The sequence below is a fragment of the Lepus europaeus genome, unplaced genomic scaffold, assembly GCF_033115175.1.
Source record: "Lepus europaeus isolate LE1 unplaced genomic scaffold, mLepTim1.pri SCAFFOLD_3_1, whole genome shotgun sequence".
Lineage (NCBI taxonomy): Eukaryota > Metazoa > Chordata > Mammalia > Lagomorpha > Leporidae > Lepus > Lepus europaeus.
In genome coordinates this window covers 9547380-9569000 of record NW_026909276.1, presented here as the reverse complement: position 1 = coordinate 9569000, position 21621 = coordinate 9547380, and the positions used below count along the sequence as shown (strand labels likewise).

Sequence of the window (21621 nt, the reverse complement as noted above, 5' to 3'; positions counted from 1 at the left end):
ATTATCTGGGAGCTAAGAACTGAAGCTGGCATTGGAAATCAAACATAGGCACTCTGAGGTGGCATCATAAACACTAAGCTAAATGTCTGCCCTGTCTTTTAATGTATTTTTTCTCTGACATATTGGAAGTGATATGCATGGTGTTTTCCTGGAAATTCTTTTCTGTTCATTCCCATTGTAGTTTCACTGAGGGTTTTTTGCCTTTTTTTCTCAATGCTTTTACAAACTTCTCCTTAACATTGCCCATTCAAGAGTCAATATTACCCTTCTTCTAGCCTGCTGTGCAATTCCCCTTGGAAGATGTGCCCTTTGTGATTTGAGCCTCCTGTTTCCCTCCAGCTTGGGCATTTTTCACAGCCTATAGATCATGGGTTTGACTCTATTGAATACTTCTGTGTGGTTTTCTAAACACTCAACAAGTCTAATGTAAAACCATATCCTTCCTTTTTCCTTCATATCCATACACAACTGTCAGTGTTTGTTTTGTGACAGAGTTAATAGTTGACTGGAAGTGTAATGTTACAGGTGATGATAGCATTTGAAGACCTGGCTGTGTACTTTAGCTGGGAGGAATGGCAGAAAATGAACAATGCTCAGAAAACCCTGTACAGAGGTGTGATGCTGGAGACCTACAGCAGCCTCTTCTCCTTGGGTGAGTGACACCCATCACATGCCCAGTGATAACATTTTCTTGCTATTTGACAAGCAAGGGAACACTTTATAATGTTTAATATTGCACAGATATAGAATTTGAGTCCATGAATAATCTGCCTATCTACCATCTAACAAAAGATTCAAATTGGAACATTTGTTGCTTAGCTCTTGGACCAAGCTGTAGTCCTTTAAATAACCCAAGTAGTGATTTCACAAATTCTTACATTGTTTTCATTAATAGGGCACTGCATTACCAAACCTGACTTAATCTTCAAGTTGGAGCAAGGAGCAGAGCCATGGATGGTGGAAGAATGCCTGAATCAGAGCCTTCCAGGTCAGTCTACACATAAGACACAGGAAGGCCAAGGCAGAAAGTATGCAGATGTTGACTGGTGTTCTTTCCATGAATTTTTCTCAAGCCTTACTCCTGATGACAGCTGGTTTTGTGCATCAGACACAGGCATTCTAGAGTATTTAGAGGTACCAGTATCTTTCTAACTTTTGTTCTTAGTGAAGATGTTCTTTGATTTAAAAAAATCCAGTCATTTTCTGATGTTACTAAGGCTTTTATCTAGGTTTGATACATTCCCCAAATTCTAACTTGTCCTTCTCTACACTTTCATACCTTTTCTTTCATGCACTTCTTAGTTCCTTCAGTGCTTGTTAACTAGGTAATATACAGAAAGGTTTTTTTAAGATTAGTGTTTCTTTCTGTTTATTTTTAAATATTTATTTATTTATTTGAAAGTCAGAGAGAGAGAAGGAGAGGCAGAGAAAGGCAGAGAGAGACAGAGAGGTCTTCCATCCACTGGTTCACTTCCCAATTGGCTGTCATGGCTGGAGCTGCACTAATCCAAAGTCAGGAGCCAGGAGCTTCTTCCAGGTCTCCCACATGGGTACAGGAATCCAAGGACTTGGGCCATCTTTTACTGCTTTCCCAGGCCATAGCAGAGTGCTGCATCAGAAGAGGAGCAGCTAGGACTTGAACTGGTGCCCATAAGTGATGGCAGCACCGCAAGTGGTGGCTTTAGCTGCTGTGCCACAATGCTGGCCCCCAGAAACTTATTTCTAGCTCATTGCTCAGAGTTCCCACTCATGATTTTGCCAAGGCATAGTACTTACTCAGGACTGAATCAATAAATGTGAACTTTCTCTTTCTTAGTCTCTTTCTTTTTTTTTTTCCTCTATGCCTCTCAAATAAGAAATTATGGTTTGTTGGAAACATTTGAGGAGTGAGCTATAGCTGGCAAACCTGTTTCAGTCTCTCTGACTCTCAAGTAAGTAAATAAATAAACGTTAAAAGATGGTCATGTGGCCGGGGCTGTGGTGCAGTGGGTTAACACCCTGGCCTGAAGCATTGAAATCCCATATGGGCACCAGTTCGAGACCCAGTTGCTCCACTTCCAATCCAGCTCTCAGCTATGGACTGGGGAAGCAGTAGAAGATGGTCCAAGTCCTTGGGCCCCTGCACCTGAGGGAGTCCCAGAAGAAGCTCCTGGCTCCTGGCTTCAGATCAGCACAGTTCTGGCCATTGTGGCCAATTGGGGAGTGAACCATTGGATGGAAGACCTTACTCTCTCTTTGCCTCTCCTCTCTCTGTGTAACTCTGACTTTCAAATAAATAAATAAATCTTTAAAAAAAAAAAAAAGACCAAAAGATGGTCATGAGTAAGCCTCTGTGCTGTGACGTTAGAAATTATGAAGCTTGGCCGGCGCCACGGCTCACTAGGCTATTCCTCCGCCTTGCGGTGCTGGCATACCGGGTTCTAGTCCCGGTCAGGGCACCGGATTCTGTCCCAGTTGCCCCTCTTCCAGGCCAGCTCTCTGCTGTGGCCAGGGAGTGTAGTGGAGGATGGCCCAAGTGCTTGGGCCCTGCACCCCATGGGAGACCAGGAGAAGCACCTGGCTCCTGACATCGGATCAGCGCGGTGCGCCGGCCGCAGCGCACCAACCACAGCGGCCATTGGAGGGTGAACCAACGGCAAAGGAAGACCTTTCTCTCTGTGTCTCTCACTGTCCACTCTGCCTGTCAAAAAAAAAAAAAAGAAATTATGAAGCTAGGAAAGACACTGTAGTGCAGTGTGTTAAAGCTCCAGCCTGCAGCACTAGCATTGCATATGGGTGCCAGTTCAAGTCCCAGCTGATCCTCTTCTAATCCAGCTCTCTGCTAATGCACCTGAGAAAGGAGCAGAGGTTGGTCCAAGTCCTTGGCCCCCTGTACCCATGTGGAAGACAAGAAAGAAACTCCTGGCTCCTAACTTTATCTTGGTCCAGCATTGGTCATTGTGTACATGTGGGGAGTGAACCAGCAGATGGAAGACTTCTCTCTGTCTCTCTCTCTATAATTCTAGCTTTCAAATAAATAAAGTAAATCTTTGAAAAAAAGAAATCATAAACTAAGCATGAACTTGTGTAAAACATAAAAATAAATGATCCTAGACTCACCAAAAAAGTAATGAGATTTTGAGACCCAAGGTCAAGTAGCCTTGTGGGTTTATGTTGAGTGGCTCAGATTTCACTAAGGGTGGAGTTTGAAGTATGATTTCTCTCTTATTTTTCAGTATCATTGAAAAATAAGCAATCAAAAAGATAAAGCATAGGAAATGAAGCTTTCTATGAAAATAGCAGACAACTGATCAAAAGTCTCCAGAAATTCTAATTATCACACAGGAATGTTTATAGAAAGAATTGAGAGGAGGTAGCCAGCACTGATGATTTCTGAATGAGCTAGAAAACACTTTTCAAAGATGAGCACATCCCAGTTTGCACAAACAAATTCTTCACACTGATTGGGAGTGTTTAACTAAAGTGGTAGATTGGGACTTTTCTCTACCTGTTGTACTTCTGAGAAGCTGAAGGTGTCGGATGTCCTTAGGAATTTGGGGAAGCTGTCATAGAGTAGAGAAAGTAGTTTTTCATTTGAAAAATCCCACAAATGATGTTTACCTAGAAAGACTGAACATAAGACAATCATAGATTCAGATCATACTCCTTAAATGTTGTCCTGCTTAAAGTACAGGTATATTTCACTCTTCTCCACCTGCAAGTAAATGATCAGTAAAACTTTTTCATGTTTATGGTTGAAATATCAGAGAAGCAAAAAACACACAATTTTTATAAAAATAAGCTAGAGAAAAAGGACAGAAAAAATTGGTTGCTAGGTAGTGGGTGAATATTTTTATTACATATTTGTTCATTTTTTAAAATATTTTATAGTTATTTCATCTTTATAAAAGGCACAGTGATAGTGAGAGGAGAAAGAGGTCCTCTAATAGCTCACTTCCCAGATGCCTGCAACACTTAGGTCTAACTAGTCTGAAGCCAAAACTTTAGAATTCATCTAGTCTATCCTGGTGTATCACAGGTTTCCAGGCACAAGAACCATTATCTGCTTCCTCCCGGTTTACATATGCAGAGAGCTGTACTGAAAGCAGAGTAGCCAGGGCTTGCACTGACACTGTTTTGAGGTGCAGGCATCCCATACATCATAGCACAAAAGTCATCCTACCATACTTGAAAAATTCCCATGGTAAAAAGGATCATGTTTGAACATTGGGAAACCTCATGGTACAATTTAATATATTAATGTATTAAGGAGAAAAAACATATTTTTTATTTTTTTATTTTTTATTTTTTTTGACAGGCTGAGAGAGACAGAGAGAAAAGTCTTCCTTTGCCATTGGTTCACCTTCCAATGGCCACCACAGCTGGCACACTACGCTGATCTGAAGCCAGGAGCCAGGTGCTTCTCCTGGTCTCCCTTGCAGGTGCAGGGCCCAAGGACTTGGGCCATCCTCCACTGCACTCCTGGCCCACAGCAGAGAGCTGGCCTGGAAGAAGGGCAACCAGGATAGAATCTGGCACCCCAACCAGGACTAGAACCCAGTGTGCCGGCACTGCAGGAGGAGGATTAGCCTATTGAGCCACAGCACCAGCCAGGAGAAAGACCATATAATGGTCATAAATAAGTACCTCATACTGATTTTGTCAAAATCTAATACCACTTGAATAACAAGTAACTTCATTCCCTTTATATGAGTATGCCAGGAGAAACAGTTACATGTGATTCAGTGACATGATTGCTTTTTTCTCATTTCAGTGGTCGTGAAAAGGGATCACCTGATTAGCATCAACCAGGAAAGTCAGGACAAAAATCTGAATCAGGATTTTAAGAAAAATAACAAGACATCAGCTCTCAAGAGAGTTGAATTAAGAAAAACCATTACTTTAAATTCAAGCCATATTCCAACACTGATTATTAAAAAGGGAACCTATTCACAATTGAAGCCCGAGGAATTCAGTAAATGTCACACTGTTTATCCCCACAGTGGGCCTGATCAACTACAGGATGGAGAGAAATTTGATAACACTAAGATACCTGGAAATTCTCTCCAGTTCTGTGAGCCTTTTGGTCAGCATGACAAGATTCACATCATGAAGCAGCCATTTGGAACCACTGCACAAGCAAAATTCTTCACAAGAATGATGCTCTGTAAATCTGAGAGGGTTCCTATGGCAGAAAACTGTAATAAATCAACTGTCACTTTTGGAAAAGTAACTCAAATAGAAAAAGCTATCCATGAAACTTCTAGCCTCAATATGCATCAACAAACTCACACAGGAAAGAAATTTTATAAGTACATTAAGTATGTTGAACCTGTCATTCACCAGCCACAACTTGCAATAAATCACGGACTAAATACAAGGGGAAAATTCTCTAAAGGTAAACCTTGTGAAAATTCACTCAGTTTTAATTCACCTTATGAATGTAATGACTGTGGAAAAGGCTTTGGACAAAAGTCAGTCCTAAGGAAACAGAAGCAAATTCACACTGAGGAGAAACCTCATGAATGTAATTACTGTGGAAAAGCTTTTGGACACAAGTCACACCTCATAAACCATCAGCGAATTCACACAAGGGAGAAACCTCATAAATGCAATGACTGTGGAAAAGCCTTTGGACAAAAATCACACCTCTTCATACACCAGAGAATTCACACAGGGGAGAAACCTCATAAATGTAATGACTGTGGAGAAGCCTTTGGACACAAGTCAGACCTCATAATACACCAGCGAATTCACACAGGAGAGAAACCCTATGAATGTAATGACTGTGGAAAAGCCTTTGGACACAAGTCAGTCCTCATGAAACATCAGCGAATTCACACAGGGGAGAAACCTCATAAATGTGATGACTGTGGAAAAGCCTTTGGACGAAAATCACACCTCATCATACACCAGAGAATTCACACAGGGGAGAAACCTCACAAATGCAATGACTGCAGAAAAGCCTTTGGACGAAAGTCACACCTCATTATACACCATAGAATTCACACAGGGGAGAACCCTCATAAATGCAATGACTGTGGAAAAGCCTTTGGACACATGTCATACCTCCTCATACATCAGCGAATTCACACAGGGGAGAAACCCCATGAATGTAATGACTGTGGAAAAGCCTTTGGACACAAGTCAGACCTCATGAAACATCAGCGAATTCACACAAGGGAGAAACCTCATAAATGTGATGACTGTGGAAAAGCCTTTGGACAAAAATCACACCTTATCAGACACCAGAGAATTCACACAGGGGAGAAACCTCATAAATGTAATGACTGTGGAAAAGCCTTTGGACACAAGTCAGACCTCATCATACACCAGCGAATTCACACAGGGGAGAAACCTCACAAATGCAATGACTGCGGAAAAGCCTTTGGACGAAAGTCAAACCTCATCGTACACCAGAGAATTCACACAGGGGAGAAACCTCATAAATGCAATGACTGTGGAAAAGCCTTTGGACACAAGTCATACCTCCTCATACATCAGCGAATTCACACAGGGGAGAAACCCCATGAATGTAATGACTGTGGAAAAGCCTTTGGACACAAGTCAGTCCTCATGAAACATCAGCGAATTCACACAGGGGAGAAACCTCATAAATGTGATGACTGTGGAAAAGGCTTTGGACAAAAATCACACCTCATCATACACCAGAGAATTCACACAGGGGAGAAACCTCATAAATGTAATGACTGTGGAAAAGCCTTTGGACAAATGTCAGTCCTCATGAAACATCAGCGAATTCACACAGGGGAGAAACCTCATAAATGTGATGACTGTGGAAAAGCCTTTGGACACAAGTCAAACCTCATCGTACACCAGAGAATTCACACAGGGGAGAAACCTCATAAATGTAATGACTGTGGAAAAGCCTTTGGACACAAGTCAGTCCTCATGAAACATCAGCGAATTCACACAGGGGAGAAACCTCATAAATGTGATGACTGTGGAAAACCCTTTGGACACAAGTCAGACCTCATCATACACCAGTGAATTCACACAGGAGAGAAACCCTATGAATGTAATGACTGTGGAAAAGCCTTCGGACACAAGTCAGACCTCATCATACACCAGCGAATTCACACAGGGGAGAAACCTCACAAATGCAATGACTGGAAAAGCATTTGGACGAAAGTCACACCTCATCATACACCAGCGAATTCACACAGGGGAGAAACCTCACAAATGCAATGACTGTGGAAAAGCCTTTGGACACAAGTCACACCTCATTATACACCAGAGAATTCACACAGGGGAGAAACCTCATAAATGCAATGACTGTGGAAAAGCCTTTGGACGAAAGTCATACCTCCTCATACATCAGCGAATTCACACAGGGGAGAAACCCCATGAATGTAATGACTGTGGAAAAGCCTTTGGACACAAGTCAGTCCTCATGAAACATCAGTGAATTCACACAGGGGAGAAACCTCATAAATGTGATGACTGTGGAAAAGGCTTTGGACAAAAATCACACCTCATCATACACCAGAGAATTCACACAGCGGAGAAACCTCATAAATGTAATGACTGTGGAAAAGCCTTTGGACACAAGTCAGTCCTCATCACACACCAGAGAATTCACATGGGGCAGAAACCTCATAAATGTAATGACTGTGAAAAAGTCTTTGGGCAAAAGTCACACCTCATCATACACCAGCAAATTCACACAGGGGAGAAACCTCATAAATGTAATGACTGTGGAAAAGCCTTTGGACACAAGTCATACCTCCTCATACACCAGAGAATTCACACAGGGGAGAAACCTTATAAATGTAATGACTGTGGAAAAGCCTTTGGATGAAAGTCATACCTCATCATACACCAGAGAATTCACACAGGGGAGAAACCTCATAAATGTAATGACAGTGGAAAAGCCTTGGATGAAAGTCACACCTCATTGTACACCAGAGAATTCACACAGGAGAGAAACCTCTTAAGTGTAATGACTGGAAAAGCCTTTGGACACAAATCACACCTCATATTACACCAGAGAATTCACATGACGCAGAAAACTCATGAATATAATAACTGTGGAAAAGCCTTTGGATGAAAGTCACACCTCATCATACACCAGAGATTTCACACAGGGGAGAAACCTCATAAATGTAATGACTGTGGAAAAGCCTTTGGACAAATGTCAGACCTCATGAAACATCAGCAAATTCACACAGGAGAGAAACCCTATGAATGTAATGACTATGGAAAAGCTTTTGGCCATAAGTCAGTCCTCATGAAACATCAGCAAATTCACACAAGGCAGAAACCTCATGAATATAATGACTGTGGAAAAGACTTTTTATGAAAGTCACACCTCATACCACAAGAGAATTCACAGAGGGGAGAAACCCCATGAATTTAATGAGCGGGGGAAAGCATTTGGACAAAAGTCAGTCTTTAGGAAACATCAGAGAATACACAGGGGAGAAACCTCATGAATGTAATGACTTTGGAAAAGCCTTTGGACAAAAGACAAACCTCATATCATAGTAGAGAATTCACACAGGGTAGAAAACTCATGATTGTAATAACTGTGGAAAAGCATTTAGCCATAAGTCAACCTTCATCATGCATCAGAGAATTCACACAGGGCAAAATCCTTGAGAATGTAATGACTGGCAAAGCCTTTGGACAAAAGTCAAACCTCATAATGCACCAGAGAATGCACACAGTGTTGAAACTTCATGAGTGTAGTGACTATGGGAAAACTTTTGGTCTTAAGTTCCAACTCCAACTGCATCAGAGGATTCACACAGGGAAATAACATTATAAATGTAATGGCTGTGGAAAAGCCTTTTTCTATAAATTATACCTCATATCAAAACAGAATTCACACAGGGAAGAAACCTTATGAATCTAATGAGTGTGGGAAAGCCTTTTGTTCTAAATCATAGCTCATATCACACCAGAGAATTCACACTGGGGAGAAACGTCATGAATGCAATGACTATAGAAAAGCCCTTGGCAATAAGTCACATCTCAGAATGCGTCAGAAAATTCACATGAAGAGAAACCTTTTGGACATAATGACTTGGAAAGCTTTTTCCCATAATGCAGTCCTCATTGCACATCATCTAATTCATATGGGGGAAAACACTTTGGATCTAATGCATATGGAAAAGCCTTTATCCATAAGTTAACACCTCATAAAACATCAGAATTCACATGGGGGAGAAACCTTATGAATGGAATGAGTGTTGGAAAACTCTACCAAAATCACACAATATAACATCAGAAAATTGATTACATGATAGAAATCTTGTAATAAGTGTGGGAAAGCCTTTTGTCAGAAGTAATACCTCATAACACATGTAGTTTGAACAAGGGAGAGAACTTTTTCCAAAATCAACATAACCGTGTGACAGAGCCTTTTGCTGGAAATTACATCCCATACAATAGGCACTCCCATAAGGAAGAAAGATTAGGACCAGCGCTGTGGCACAGTAGGTTAAAGCCCTGGCCTGAAGCACTGGCATACCATGTGGGCACTGGTTCTAGTCCTGGCTGCTGCTCTTCTGATACAGCTCTCTGCTATGGCCTGGGAAAGCAGTAGAAGATGGCCCTGCACCCACATGGGAGACACAAAAGAAGCTCCTGGCTACTGGCTTCTGATTGCTGCAGCTCCAGCCATTGCATCCATCTGGGGAGTGAACCAGCAAATGGAAGACCTCTCTCTCTCTACCTCTCTCTGTAACTCTGTCTTTCAAATAAATAAAGTAAATTGTTAAAAAAGGAAGAAAGGTTAGAAATATTAGTGTGAGAAAAAGCCATTTGTCAGAAATTGATCACTATACATCAGAGAATTCACACAAAGGGTTTCTTTGGAGTGTAATGAATGTGGAAGTATATTTTCATGGTATTCAGGCTGTCATAAATATGCAACTCAAAAAAGGTGATATCCTTCAAGTGCAGTAGATATGAAAAAACCATAACCAGAAATTAAACAGGCTCGCACCATGGTGCAGTAGGATAATCCAGTTCTAGTCCCAGCTGTTTCTCTTCCAATCCAGCTCTCTGCTGTGGTCTAGGAAAGCAGTGGAAGATGGCCAAAGTGCTTGGGCCCCTGTACCCCTGTGGAGACCAGGAAGAAGCTCCTGGCTCCTGGCTTTGGATCAGGGCAGCTCTGGCCATTGTGGCCATCTGGGGAGTGAACCAACAGAAGGAAGACCTTTATCTCTGTCTCTCTCACTGTCTGTAACACTACCTATCAAATTAATTAAACATCAACAAACACCAGAGAATTCATACAGCAAAATGTCAAATTTAATGAATGTGAAAAAATTGTTCTGCCATTAATCAATTCACATGAAGAGACTCAGAAATGAGAAAACATACATGCATAGAAAAGTTATATGCCATACGTCATCTCTCAATGGTTACCTGACAACTCACAGAAAGAAAATATCCTATGACTGTATTGTATTGGGAAATACCTTTATTATTAGGCAAACTTCCACAAAACATATCAAGATTACAGAGAGAAGTCCCTGAAGTATAATTTGTTTGAAAGAATTCTTTGGTGGAATCACACCTTAGTAAGTATTGGGGCAGTTTTCATGATGAATTGTGACAGAGAGTGGTTAACCGTTCTTCAGAAATTTTTTCTCTTATACAACCTGTAGTTTTGGTTTCTCATTATTGTGAGTGGGATCAAGTATATGAACTGAACTGTACTCTCTTATGTAAATTTTGTTAATAAATATCTAAAAGTTGAGTAACAGTTGTTGCAACAGTTATTTGGAACACCATCTTCATCAATTACAAAGTTATTTGTTTTATGGATGCTTTGTTGGCCACCCAGGATTCTTTCCCCACATTATTGTGCAAACCAGTGATGTGACCATAGGCATATCAAGTGACATATGTTCCAGCCGTAATGGGTACTCCAGCCCTGGAAAATAAGTGTGTGTGCAGTACAAGGGAATGAGTTTGTGGTGACCTATATGCCCATGAGAAATTTCAACTTATCTGTGTGCACATCTGGATTAGACTCCACTACCCAAGGTCTATTTGAATATGCAAGTAGATGTTATCCCACACATCACCCTCATTCTTTAAAGGGACAATCTGAAACCCTATAAGTTGCAACACTTATCTGAATTTTCCTGTATTACTGAATGCATAATGCCTTTTTCATTCATGATCCCCCTTTTCCACTCTACTTCATTCAATTCCTAATTGCCTTGAAAAGAACATGGAATGAAGTCTATCCAGGTGGTACCCATTGCAACAGAGAAGCAGGAGCATAAATGTAGTACACTTTTTAAAAAAGATTTCTTTATTTATTTGAACGTCAGAGTTAAACAGAAAGAGGAGAGGCAGAGAGAGATCTTCCATCCAATGGTTCACTCCCCAATTGGCCACAACAGCCGCAATTGGCCACAACAGCCGCAACTGTGCTGATCCAAAGCCAGGAGCTTCTCCAGATTTCCCATGTAGGTGCGGGGGCCCAAGCACTTTGGCCTTCTACTATTTCCCAGGCCATAGCTGAGATCTGGATTGGAAGTGGAGCAGCTAGGTCTCAACCAGTGCCCATATGTGAAGCTGGCACTTCAGGCCAGGGCATTAACCTGCTGTGCAACAGCACTGGCCCCTGTAGTACACTTGTATTAATTTAACTTTACTATAATTTTTATAACCTTTTTTATTGTATTACCCCCTGCTCCTACAGGTGGCCCTCATTTTTGTTGAAAATGTGTTTTTATCCCTTCCAATTTACAAAGTCCTTACTTGATTTACATAAATCTGATTTACATTCAGTTAATTCCTCAAGATACCCTCAGGAGGAACACTTTACCTAGGTTGCATGGCCATCCCTTGATAACAGGGCTACAAATGCTAGGATGCATCTAGCTTCAGTAGCTCTTTTATTTCCCATCTAGATAATAGCTGTGCAAGTAATCCATTCCACCTCCATTAGAAATAGCTCTTCATCTCTGTTTAAGTCCTCACAGCTTCTTACAAGTGTTTATCAAATTAAATCTTATAAACAGATTTAATAGAAAATGAATGGTGTGGCTGCTGGTAGTTTCAGTGAGGTTGTATGATTTGCTGGACTGCTGTTTTGTCTGGGTTATCTTTCATATTACTTAGAACTAATTTTTCACAATATTGCTTGCCTGAGCACTTTTTCTAGGGTCCCAGCTAAACAGGTGTTTGAAGACTCGATTTACTGTTAATTCTCATGGTACAGCTCATTAAGGACAGAGGTCCCACATGGGGAGCACAGATCATTATGTGGTCCTTGGACAGAGCAAATATTATACCCATTTGATTTAGTACTCAGGCACTGGGCTCCATTGAAGATAAGAGTTCAGCTGAACAGAATATAACTCCCTTCCAATTAAAAAAAAAAAAAGGAGATTTACCATGCCAAACCTGGGTGTGTCACCTCAGGCATACCCTTTACCCTTGAGAACTGAACAAAGCTCTCTGGCCATACCCACTACAAGCCTCTAGAGATTCACTGAAAGCAGAAATTCCATTTATCTATAGTCATAGTACAATGATAAAAACTACCACAGCAGGAAAAAAAAAAAAAAAAGGCGAGTATCTCCACAAATGCCGAACAAATGCAAGAATCCAAGAAACAAGAGTAAGGAAAACATCATCATGCTCCCAAAAGAACATGACACTTCAATATTAGAATATAAAGATGATAAGATAGAAGAAATGCAAGAAATAGAACTCAAAAATTTGATCATAAGAGTACATAGAAGTAATCAAAAGCAAATGCACAAACTACTGAAATCCATGAAGGACATGAAAGAAAATTTGTTATGGCAAGGATGTTTTCTGATCATGTCTATTTGAAGTTCTGTGTGCTTCCTGTACTTGGACATCTCTCTCTTTTTCTGCTAGTATTTCACTAAAAATGCCTTCTAATGCTGTCTCTCTCCATGCCTTCAGGAATTCCTAGAACCCAAATGTTGGTTTTTTTTTTTTTTTTAATAGTTTCCTGTAGATTCCCAACAGTGTTTTTAGATTTCTAATTTCCACTTCCTGTCTTTGGTTTGACTGTATGCTTTCCTGTGCTCTGTCTACTAAGTCAGATATTCTCTCTGCTACCTCATTGATTCTATTTTTAAGGCTCTCTACTGCATTTTTTATTTGTTCTATTGAATTCTTCATTTCACTTTGATTTCTCTTTAATATCTCAATTTCATGTCCTACTGAATTCATGTTATCTTGATCCCTCCTTATAATTTCAATTTCATGGGAGAAATTTTCTTTCATGTCCTTCATGGATTTCAGTAGTTTGTGCATTTTCTTTTGATTACTTCTATGTAATCTTATGATCAAATTTTTGAGCTCTATTTCTTACATTTCTTCTATCATCATGTTCATAATCTAGTATTGAAGTGTCATGTTCTTTTGGGAGTGTCATGATGTCTTCCTTATTTTTGTTTCTCATATTTTTGCATTTGTTTAGCATTTTTAAGATACTCATTGGTTTCTTATTTTTTTTTCCACTGCTATGGCTTTTATCTTTGTACTATGACTCTGTAGATAAGTGTACTGTCTACTTTCACTGAATCTCTAGAGGCTTGTAATGGCTATGGCCAGAGAGCTCTGTTCAGTCTCCAGGATTAAGGATGTGCCTAAGGTGACATACCCAAGTTTGACATGTTAAATCTTCTGTCTCTCTTTTTTTTTTTTTTAATTTCTATTTTTTTTTTTTTGACAGGCAGAGTGGACAGTGAGAGAGAGAGACAGAAAGGTCTTCCTTTTGCCATTGGTTCACCCTCCAATGGCCGCCGTGGTAGGCACGCTGCGACCGGCACACTGCGCTGATCCTATGGCAGGAGCCAGGTGCTTATCCTGGTCTCCCATGGGGTGCAGGGCCCAAGTACTTGGGCCATCCTCCACTGCACTCCCTGGCCACAGCAGAGAGCTGGCCTGGAAGAGGGGCAACTGGGACAGAATCGGTGCCCCGATCGGGACTAGAACCCGGTGTGCCAGCACCGCAAGGTGGAGGATTAGCCTAGTGAGCCGCAGCGCCGGCCCTGTCTCTTTTTTTTTAATCGGTAGAATATTCTGCCCAGCTGGGCTCTTCTCCTCAATGGAAACCAATGCCTGAGTACTAGCCCCAGTGGGTATAATATTCATCTGCTCTGTCCAAAGAACCACACAAAGGATCTGTGTAGTCCTCAGTGTAAGTTCAGATTCTCCAGCAATGTCTCATTGGGTAACCAGGAACCCCCAACTTGTGGCATCTCAAACCGAGAGTGCTCAAAGTCCTAGCCACACTCCGAGTCTCCCCACACACCCTCAGTTTTTTTTATTTTTTCACAGTCCTGCTTTGGAAGCTTCACACAGTCACAAGTTCCTAGTTCCCTGTTTTTCTCCCCACGAGAGTCAGGAGTCTCCACTCAGCTGTTGCCAGGTGCAAACACAAGCTGGCACAGCTGTTATGTATGTCCAAAGTGGCTCCTGCTCTATCAGCTTGCACACATTTGTGAGATGATTGGAGAGAGATAAATGTGTCTGTATTGTCCCTTTTTTCCTCCCCTCTAGTTTGGCTGGCACACTTTCCCCCACGGAGATTTAAACCTCATTCCCTCTAGGTTCCTGCCACTTTTTTTGCCAGTGGCTTGGGCTATTGTGGTCTTGTATCACCTCACCTTCCAGTTCTGGTGCATAGGCAGGCTCTCAGTTGTTGGAGTCGTGATCCATGGGCACCATGCCACCCATGTGGGTCCACCAAGTCCCTCTAATGTCAGTAGAGTTTCCTCTGCCATTTTTTCCCTAACTCTTCCCTGAGACTACTCTATCTCCACTTTTTTAAAACTATCTTTTCCTGGGCAAGAGCAGTAAGCTCCCTCCCTACTCCGCCATCCAATTATTAGCCCATCTCTATATGATTATGACTCTGTTTCTGCCAAATTACTAATTTATACACCATATAATCAAAATTAAATGCCTTCCATGGAATGCATATTTATTTTATCATTTACTACTGTCACCTGAATGTGTAATGAGTAACCTGATTTGTGACAGTCCTAACATAGGGAAATGATGGGCACCATGGTTTGGTTTATAATTGTGTGGTCATCAACTCACTCTAAATGCTGGAAGTCCCAGCAACTGTTATGTGTATAGAATTTGAGTACATTGCAGTGCCAGCACCATCATGGCCATCAGCATAGGATACATTCTTAATGTTTCTAGATGCTCCTGGAACTGTAAGTTATTTTCTGATTGTGTAAAATTTTCCAAACTACAAGTCTGTATCATACTGTATTTTTTCCGGTTTATTCTGGACTGTTTTTTCACCAAATACTCATCCACATATTTGTTTTTTAATTATGGCTCACATTAAAATACACATTGTCACTAAGGGCAAAGCAAAGTTTTAACTTCCATGTGCATCAGGTTTCTATTTTTTATTTTGTCTTTCATTAATTTCATCTGAGTATGTCAATATCCACATGGAAACCAATATTAGCACTGCCAAGGTGTGATGATTCTTTGGGGCACTTACATTTTCATGTCATGAATGCACTAAATAATGTTCAAGTTGTCTTAGCAACCTCCATCTTTATGGACTATCAAATAATTTTAGAATGTTACATTTTTTTTTTTTTGGACAGGCAGAGTGGATAGTGAGAGAGAGAGAGACAGAGAGAAAGGTCTTCCTTTGCCGTTGGTTCACCCCCCAGTGGCAGCTTTGGCCAATGCACCACATTGATCTGAAACCAGGAGCCAGGTGCTTCTCCTGGTGTCCCATGTGGGTGCAGGGCCCAAGGACCTGGTCCATCCTCCACTGCCTTCCCAGGCCACAGCAGAGAGCTGGACTGGAAGAGGGGCAACCGGGACAGAATCCAGCACCCTGACCAGGACTAGAACCCGGGGTGCCGGCACCACAGGTGGAGGATTAGCCTAGTAAACCATGGCACCAGCCGAATGCTACATTCTTTTACACTTTCAATGACACTTTCTTATAGCTTTTTTATTTTTAGAGAGTCAAAATTGTCATTCTCTTTAAAATTTCCATGCATTAGATTGATACAATTTTATCTTGGCTTTAGAATTACTGAATTGAATGGCATAAGCTTTCTTTGATTTAAGAAAGCACAAATTTTCTGTATTTAAATGTGTATTTAGGGCTATTTTTATTAATGTCTGTTACATCTCCTTGTAACCTTGTTTCTGCTTCTACTAAATTTACCATTTGTACACACAACTGTCAATATACAACATATATTGAAATGAATATTTCTCTATTTTTCTATTTTTCATGTTGATTTAAATTTATTATTACCACCTTAATAAATAGTCAATAACCTAATTTGTGCCAATTCTAGTGCAGGGAACTTCAGGCTACCATGATTTATTTGATCATTGTAAGGCCATCAACTATCTAAATTCTGGAAGATATCCAAATTTTATTTTCATAGTATTTGAGAACAATTTAGGGCCAGTTCCATCACTCATTAGCAGGAGATTTCATTCTTAGCCTTACAGACATTCATGAAACTTGAAATTAACCTTTAATTATGAAAATTTAAGTTAATTTTTAAATTCACTGGAGTCACTCTTTTGCACAAATATTTTAGTCTAGGCCAATCATAAGCCTGTGAATCTGTGGCCATGGAGATTTAACTTTTATTATAAGATCATCATCACTCCCAACATTCTATAAGTTGCCCTGGAAACTGTCAGGTACACAGTGTCTCAGGGTCATTTTAGCCAAGGGTAATAATTCTGTCTCCTCAATGTAATATATTTATGAATATATGTAACATATATAACATACATATATTTTATACATATATAAATTTGCCACTATGTGTCTAGATACTAGTACATTTTCTGAAATTTATGTGGGAGAATAGTGGGATCTTAATGTTATTTTTATCCCAGAATTATGTATGTTTATTTAATTTTAGAGGTTGGTAGACTTGGAAACACAGAGAAACAGAGATTATGAGCTACAACTTGGTGGCTTACTCTTCATTCTTGTAATGATCAGAAACTGGATTATTACAGAAATCTGAGCTATTCTTTTCTGATGATAAATGCATTATAAAAATGTCAAAGTGTTGCTCTATATACATTTATATTACAAATTATATATATGTACATTTACATTGTAATGTCATAAACACACACAGATATATATGATTATATATACAAACACCTTTAAAGTTCTGGTTATTGGTATAAATTTTTTGAATTTTAAATATTTACTTATTTTTTAAATTTTATTTAAGTAATATAAGTTTGATATATTTCATATATACAGATTAATGAATGTAAGTGACACTTCCCTCAATACCTTCCCTCCCACACACACTCCAACCCTTTCTCCTCTTCCCTCTCACATTCCCACTTAACATTTACAAAGTCTGTTTTCAGTTTACTTAATGATTTTATAGTTTACACTAAGTAAGAGTTCAACAAGTCAGCAAATAGTATGAAGAAAAAAATAAATTTAAAAAATTACTGTTCCTCAGTGGAAGAGACAAGGGCTGTAAACAATCATCAAATCTCAAAATGTGTATCTAATTCTAATACATTACATTTTAGGTACTCTATTAGCTACCTCAGATCAGGGAAAACATATGATATCTGTCTTTTGGGGACTGGCTTATTTCACTAAGTATAATGGTTTCTAGTTGCATCTATCTTGTTGCAAAAGACAGGGTTTCTTATTCTTTCTTCTTTTTTTTTTTTTATAACTGAGTAGTACGCCATAGTGTGTATATACCATAATTTTCTTAACAAGTCAACAATTGATTGATATCTGGATTATTCCCAGATCTCAGCTGTTGTGGATTGTGCTGCAATGAACATGGGGTTATGGATAACTCTTTCTTTCATATGCTAATTTGGATTGGGTAAATTCCAAGGAGTGGGATGGCTGGATCATATGGTAGGTCTATAATCAGATTTGTAAGATATCTCCATACGGTCTTTCACAGTGGCTTGCACCAGTTTACAATCCCACCAACAGTGGACCAGGGTAACTTTTTCCCCACATCCTCACCAGCTTTTGTCATTTGTTGATTGCTATATGCAGGCCATTCTAACTGTGAAACCTCATTGTGGTTTTGATTTGCATTTCCCTCATGGCTAGTGATCTTGAACATTTTTGCAAGTGTCTTATGGCCATTTGAATTTCTTCTCTCACAAAATGCCGGTTCAAATCCCTTTCCCAGTTATTCACTGGATTGTTTGTTTTGTTGTTTAATTTCTTTAGCTCTTCATAGATTCTGTTGTCAATCCTTTACCAGTTGTGTGGTTGCAAATACTTTTCCCCATTCTTTCAGTCACCTGTTCACTTTGCTGAGTGTTTATTTTTCAGTGCAAAAGCATCTCAGCTTGATATAATCCCATTTGTCAATTTTGGACTTGATTGCCTGTGCTTCTGGGGTCTTTCCCAGGAAGTGTTTGCCTATGCCAATGTCTTGCAGAGTAGGGTTCACTCAATGTTCTCTAGTAAGTTGATGGTATTGGTCATAGATTTAGGTCCCTGATCCATTTTGAGTGGATTTTTGTGTAAATTTTAAGGTATGGATCTTGTTTCATACTTCTGCATTCAGAGATCCAGTGTTGCTAGCACTATTTGTAGAAGAGACTGTTATTGTTCCAGGGATTGATTTTAGCTTCTTTGTCAAAGAGAAGTTAGTTGTAGATATGTACATTATTTTCTATTGTGTTACATTGTTCTATACATCTAATTTTATTTTGTGCCAGTATCAGGCTCTTATGGTTATAACTGCCCTGTACTATCTCTTAAAATCTGGCTTGGGATGCCTCCAGCTCTTTGTTGTTGTTGTATAAGAGTGATATAGCTATTTGGGGTCTCTTGTTTTTCCATATGAATTTTAGGATCTTTTTTTTTACATCTGAGAATGAAAATTACAAAACACTAAAAAAAGAAATATATGAAGACATTAAAAAATTGAAAAATCTTCCATATTCATGGATTGGAAGAGTCAACTTCAACTGGCACTGTGGCTCAACAGGCTAATCCTCTGCCTAGTGGCACTGGCACACCGGGTTCTAGTCCTGGTCGGGGCACCGGATTCTGTCCTGGTTGCCCCTCTTCCAGGCCAGCTCTCTGCTATGGCCCAGGAGTGCAGTGGAGGGTGGCCCAAGTGCTTGGGCCCTGCACCCCATGGGAGACCAGGATAAGCACCTGGCTCCTGCCTTCGGATCAGCGCGGTGCACCGGCTGTAGCGTGCCGGCCGCGGCGGCCATTGGAGGGTGAACCAACGACAAAGGACGACCTTTCTCTCACTGTCCACTCTGCCTGTCAAAAATTTTTAAAAAAGGAAGAGTCAATTTCATCAAAATGTCCATACTACCAAAAGCAATTTATAGATTCAATGTGATCCCAATCACAATTTTTCATATCTAGAAGAAATGATTCTGAAACTCATTTGGAAACACAAGGGACCCTGCATAATTAAACCAATCCTATACAAGAGAAATAAAGCTGGATGCATCATAATATCTAATTTCAAGACATAGTACAAGGCAATTATAGTCAAAACAGCCTGGTACTCATGCAAAAAAATGGTAGACCAATCAAACAGAATATAAACTCCAGAAATCAGTCCATGCATCTGCAACCAACTTATCTTTGGCAAAGGTGTAACTTTTGTTTACATTCCTTTGTCTTCCTTATTTTCTGCTTTTAATGTAGATATAATGTGCTATTTTAAAAAAAATCCCTTACATGTGATTATCTCATTATTATTTATATTATCAAGTAACTGACTTCATTCACACTAATGAAAGTATAATTTATATTCCAATTAGTATACCTCCAATGGTGGAACTAGAAATGTGCCAGAGGATTTCAAATCAATCTTACCAAGGAGGCAGGTACCAATGCTAGTGCACTTGGTAAAGTGATAAGTATAAATACACAACCGATCAAAAAGATAGGGTATGTGTCGAAGAGATTTCACAAATAAGACCAGTGTAAGCAAATCATGAAGGATAGAATTAAAAGGGAGAGAATGATCCTGCGGGGGAAGCAGGACACACAGCAGACTCATAGAATGGCAAATGCCCAAAACAGCACTCCTGCCTCAGAATCAACCCTTGGGACATTCAGATCTGGCTAAAAGGTCCATGAGAGTCTCACAGGCATGGAAAGCCATGACATGGTGGCAAAAAACAATCTAAATGAAAGATTCTGGTGAACAAGACCCCAGCAGAAGGAACAGGCCATCAAGGAGAGAGGTGCCTTTCTCTGAAGGGAGGAAGGAACCTCCACTGTGACACAGCCTTGACTAAACAAGTTCAGAGTCGGTGAACTCAAGGGACTTCCATAGCCTAGACAGCTCATAGCAAGAGTCTTGGGTGATTGCTGACGTCATAAATAAAAGTGCCAATTGTTAAATCAACAACAGGAGTCACTGGGTACATGCTCCCCATGTAGGATCTCTGTCCTTAATGTGTTTTACTATGAAACTTAAAAACACTACTAGTGGAACAATACCCTATACCTTGTGTGGTTGTGTGAATGCAGCCTGTTGAAATCCTTGCTTAGTATATACTAAGTTGATCTTCAGTATATGAAGGTAATTGAAAATGAAACTCAATAAAGGGAGGGATGGGAGAGGGAGAGGGGGGAGGGCCATGGGAGGGAGGGAGGTTGAGGGGGAAGCCACAACAATATAAAAGTTGCACTTTGTAAATTCACATTTATGAAATAAAAAATTTTTTAAAAATCCCTTACATGTGATTATCTCATTATTATTTATATTATCAAGTATCTGACTTCATTCACACTAATGAAAGTATAATTTATATTCCAATTAGTATACCTCTTTGTATATTTTGTTTTTCTTTGAATTTACACTTGTCAATTGTGTAAATTGTTAGTAGCTTAATGAAAGTCCATCCTAGGACTAAAACTATCAGTATGCAGCTCGAATTTTATGTTAGAACATCATAAACAAAGGCAAATTTTGTGAATTTTTGCCACTTTTATGTATACAGTTCATTGGAAGCACTTTTGGCCAATATTATCATTCTCTGTTTCCAGGTAATATACCTTTAACTTTCTCTGGTTTATGAGAATGTACTTAAATCTTTGATTATTAGTATTTTCCTAAGTGTCACTGTAGATGTCAGTATCTTACATGTCAGCATTTTTTTGATAAATGGTATGATATTCTCTTTATCATTGTTGATTTTTTCTTTGATTTCTCAAATTTAATGCACATTTAATATATGTTGTATATGTTTGTCATTCTATTATTGCTCCTATATTTTTCCTGTCACTTCCAGTAATAGAATATAGGTTATATATTAACATGCACACATATTTTTAAATTTTTATCTTTTATTTCTATGATACATACACATCAGGATGTAGTGTGTATCAATCCTAGTACAGAGAACTGTAGCCTTTCCTGGTTAACTTTTTCATTGTGATTTTGTCAATTTGATGAAAATTCTTTATGTTTACTTTTCAGTGTTCCTTGATTTAAATTCCTTGAATTTAAAAATTTTCTGACAGTAAAATAATTTTCTGGGTTATTGTTCACCAAGTTTTTTTATGTCTACTGATCACTCTATTTATTATCCTAATTCTAACTATAATGATCAAAATGCAATTTATGTCATAAAATTTGCATTTTATTGTCTTAATTCACT

At 39.4% G+C, this 21621-nt stretch overlaps 1 protein-coding gene across 1 annotated transcript in view; it reads left to right on the top strand.

Annotated features, from left to right (window-relative positions):
• The window catches only part of LOC133755344 (zinc finger protein 271-like), a 45837-nt gene extending 35126 nt beyond the window's left edge, over window positions 1-10711 (top strand). The window contains 5 exon segments of the mRNA XM_062185477.1: window positions 526-652; window positions 896-988; window positions 4754-7117; window positions 7167-7862; window positions 8028-10711. Coding sequence (XP_062041461.1) covers window positions 529-652; window positions 896-988; window positions 4754-7117; window positions 7167-7862; window positions 8028-8302 — 3552 coding nt within the window. The 5' untranslated portion in view covers window positions 526-528 and the 3' untranslated portion in view covers window positions 8303-10711.
• The last annotated feature ends 10910 nt before the right edge of the window (window positions 10712-21621 follow it).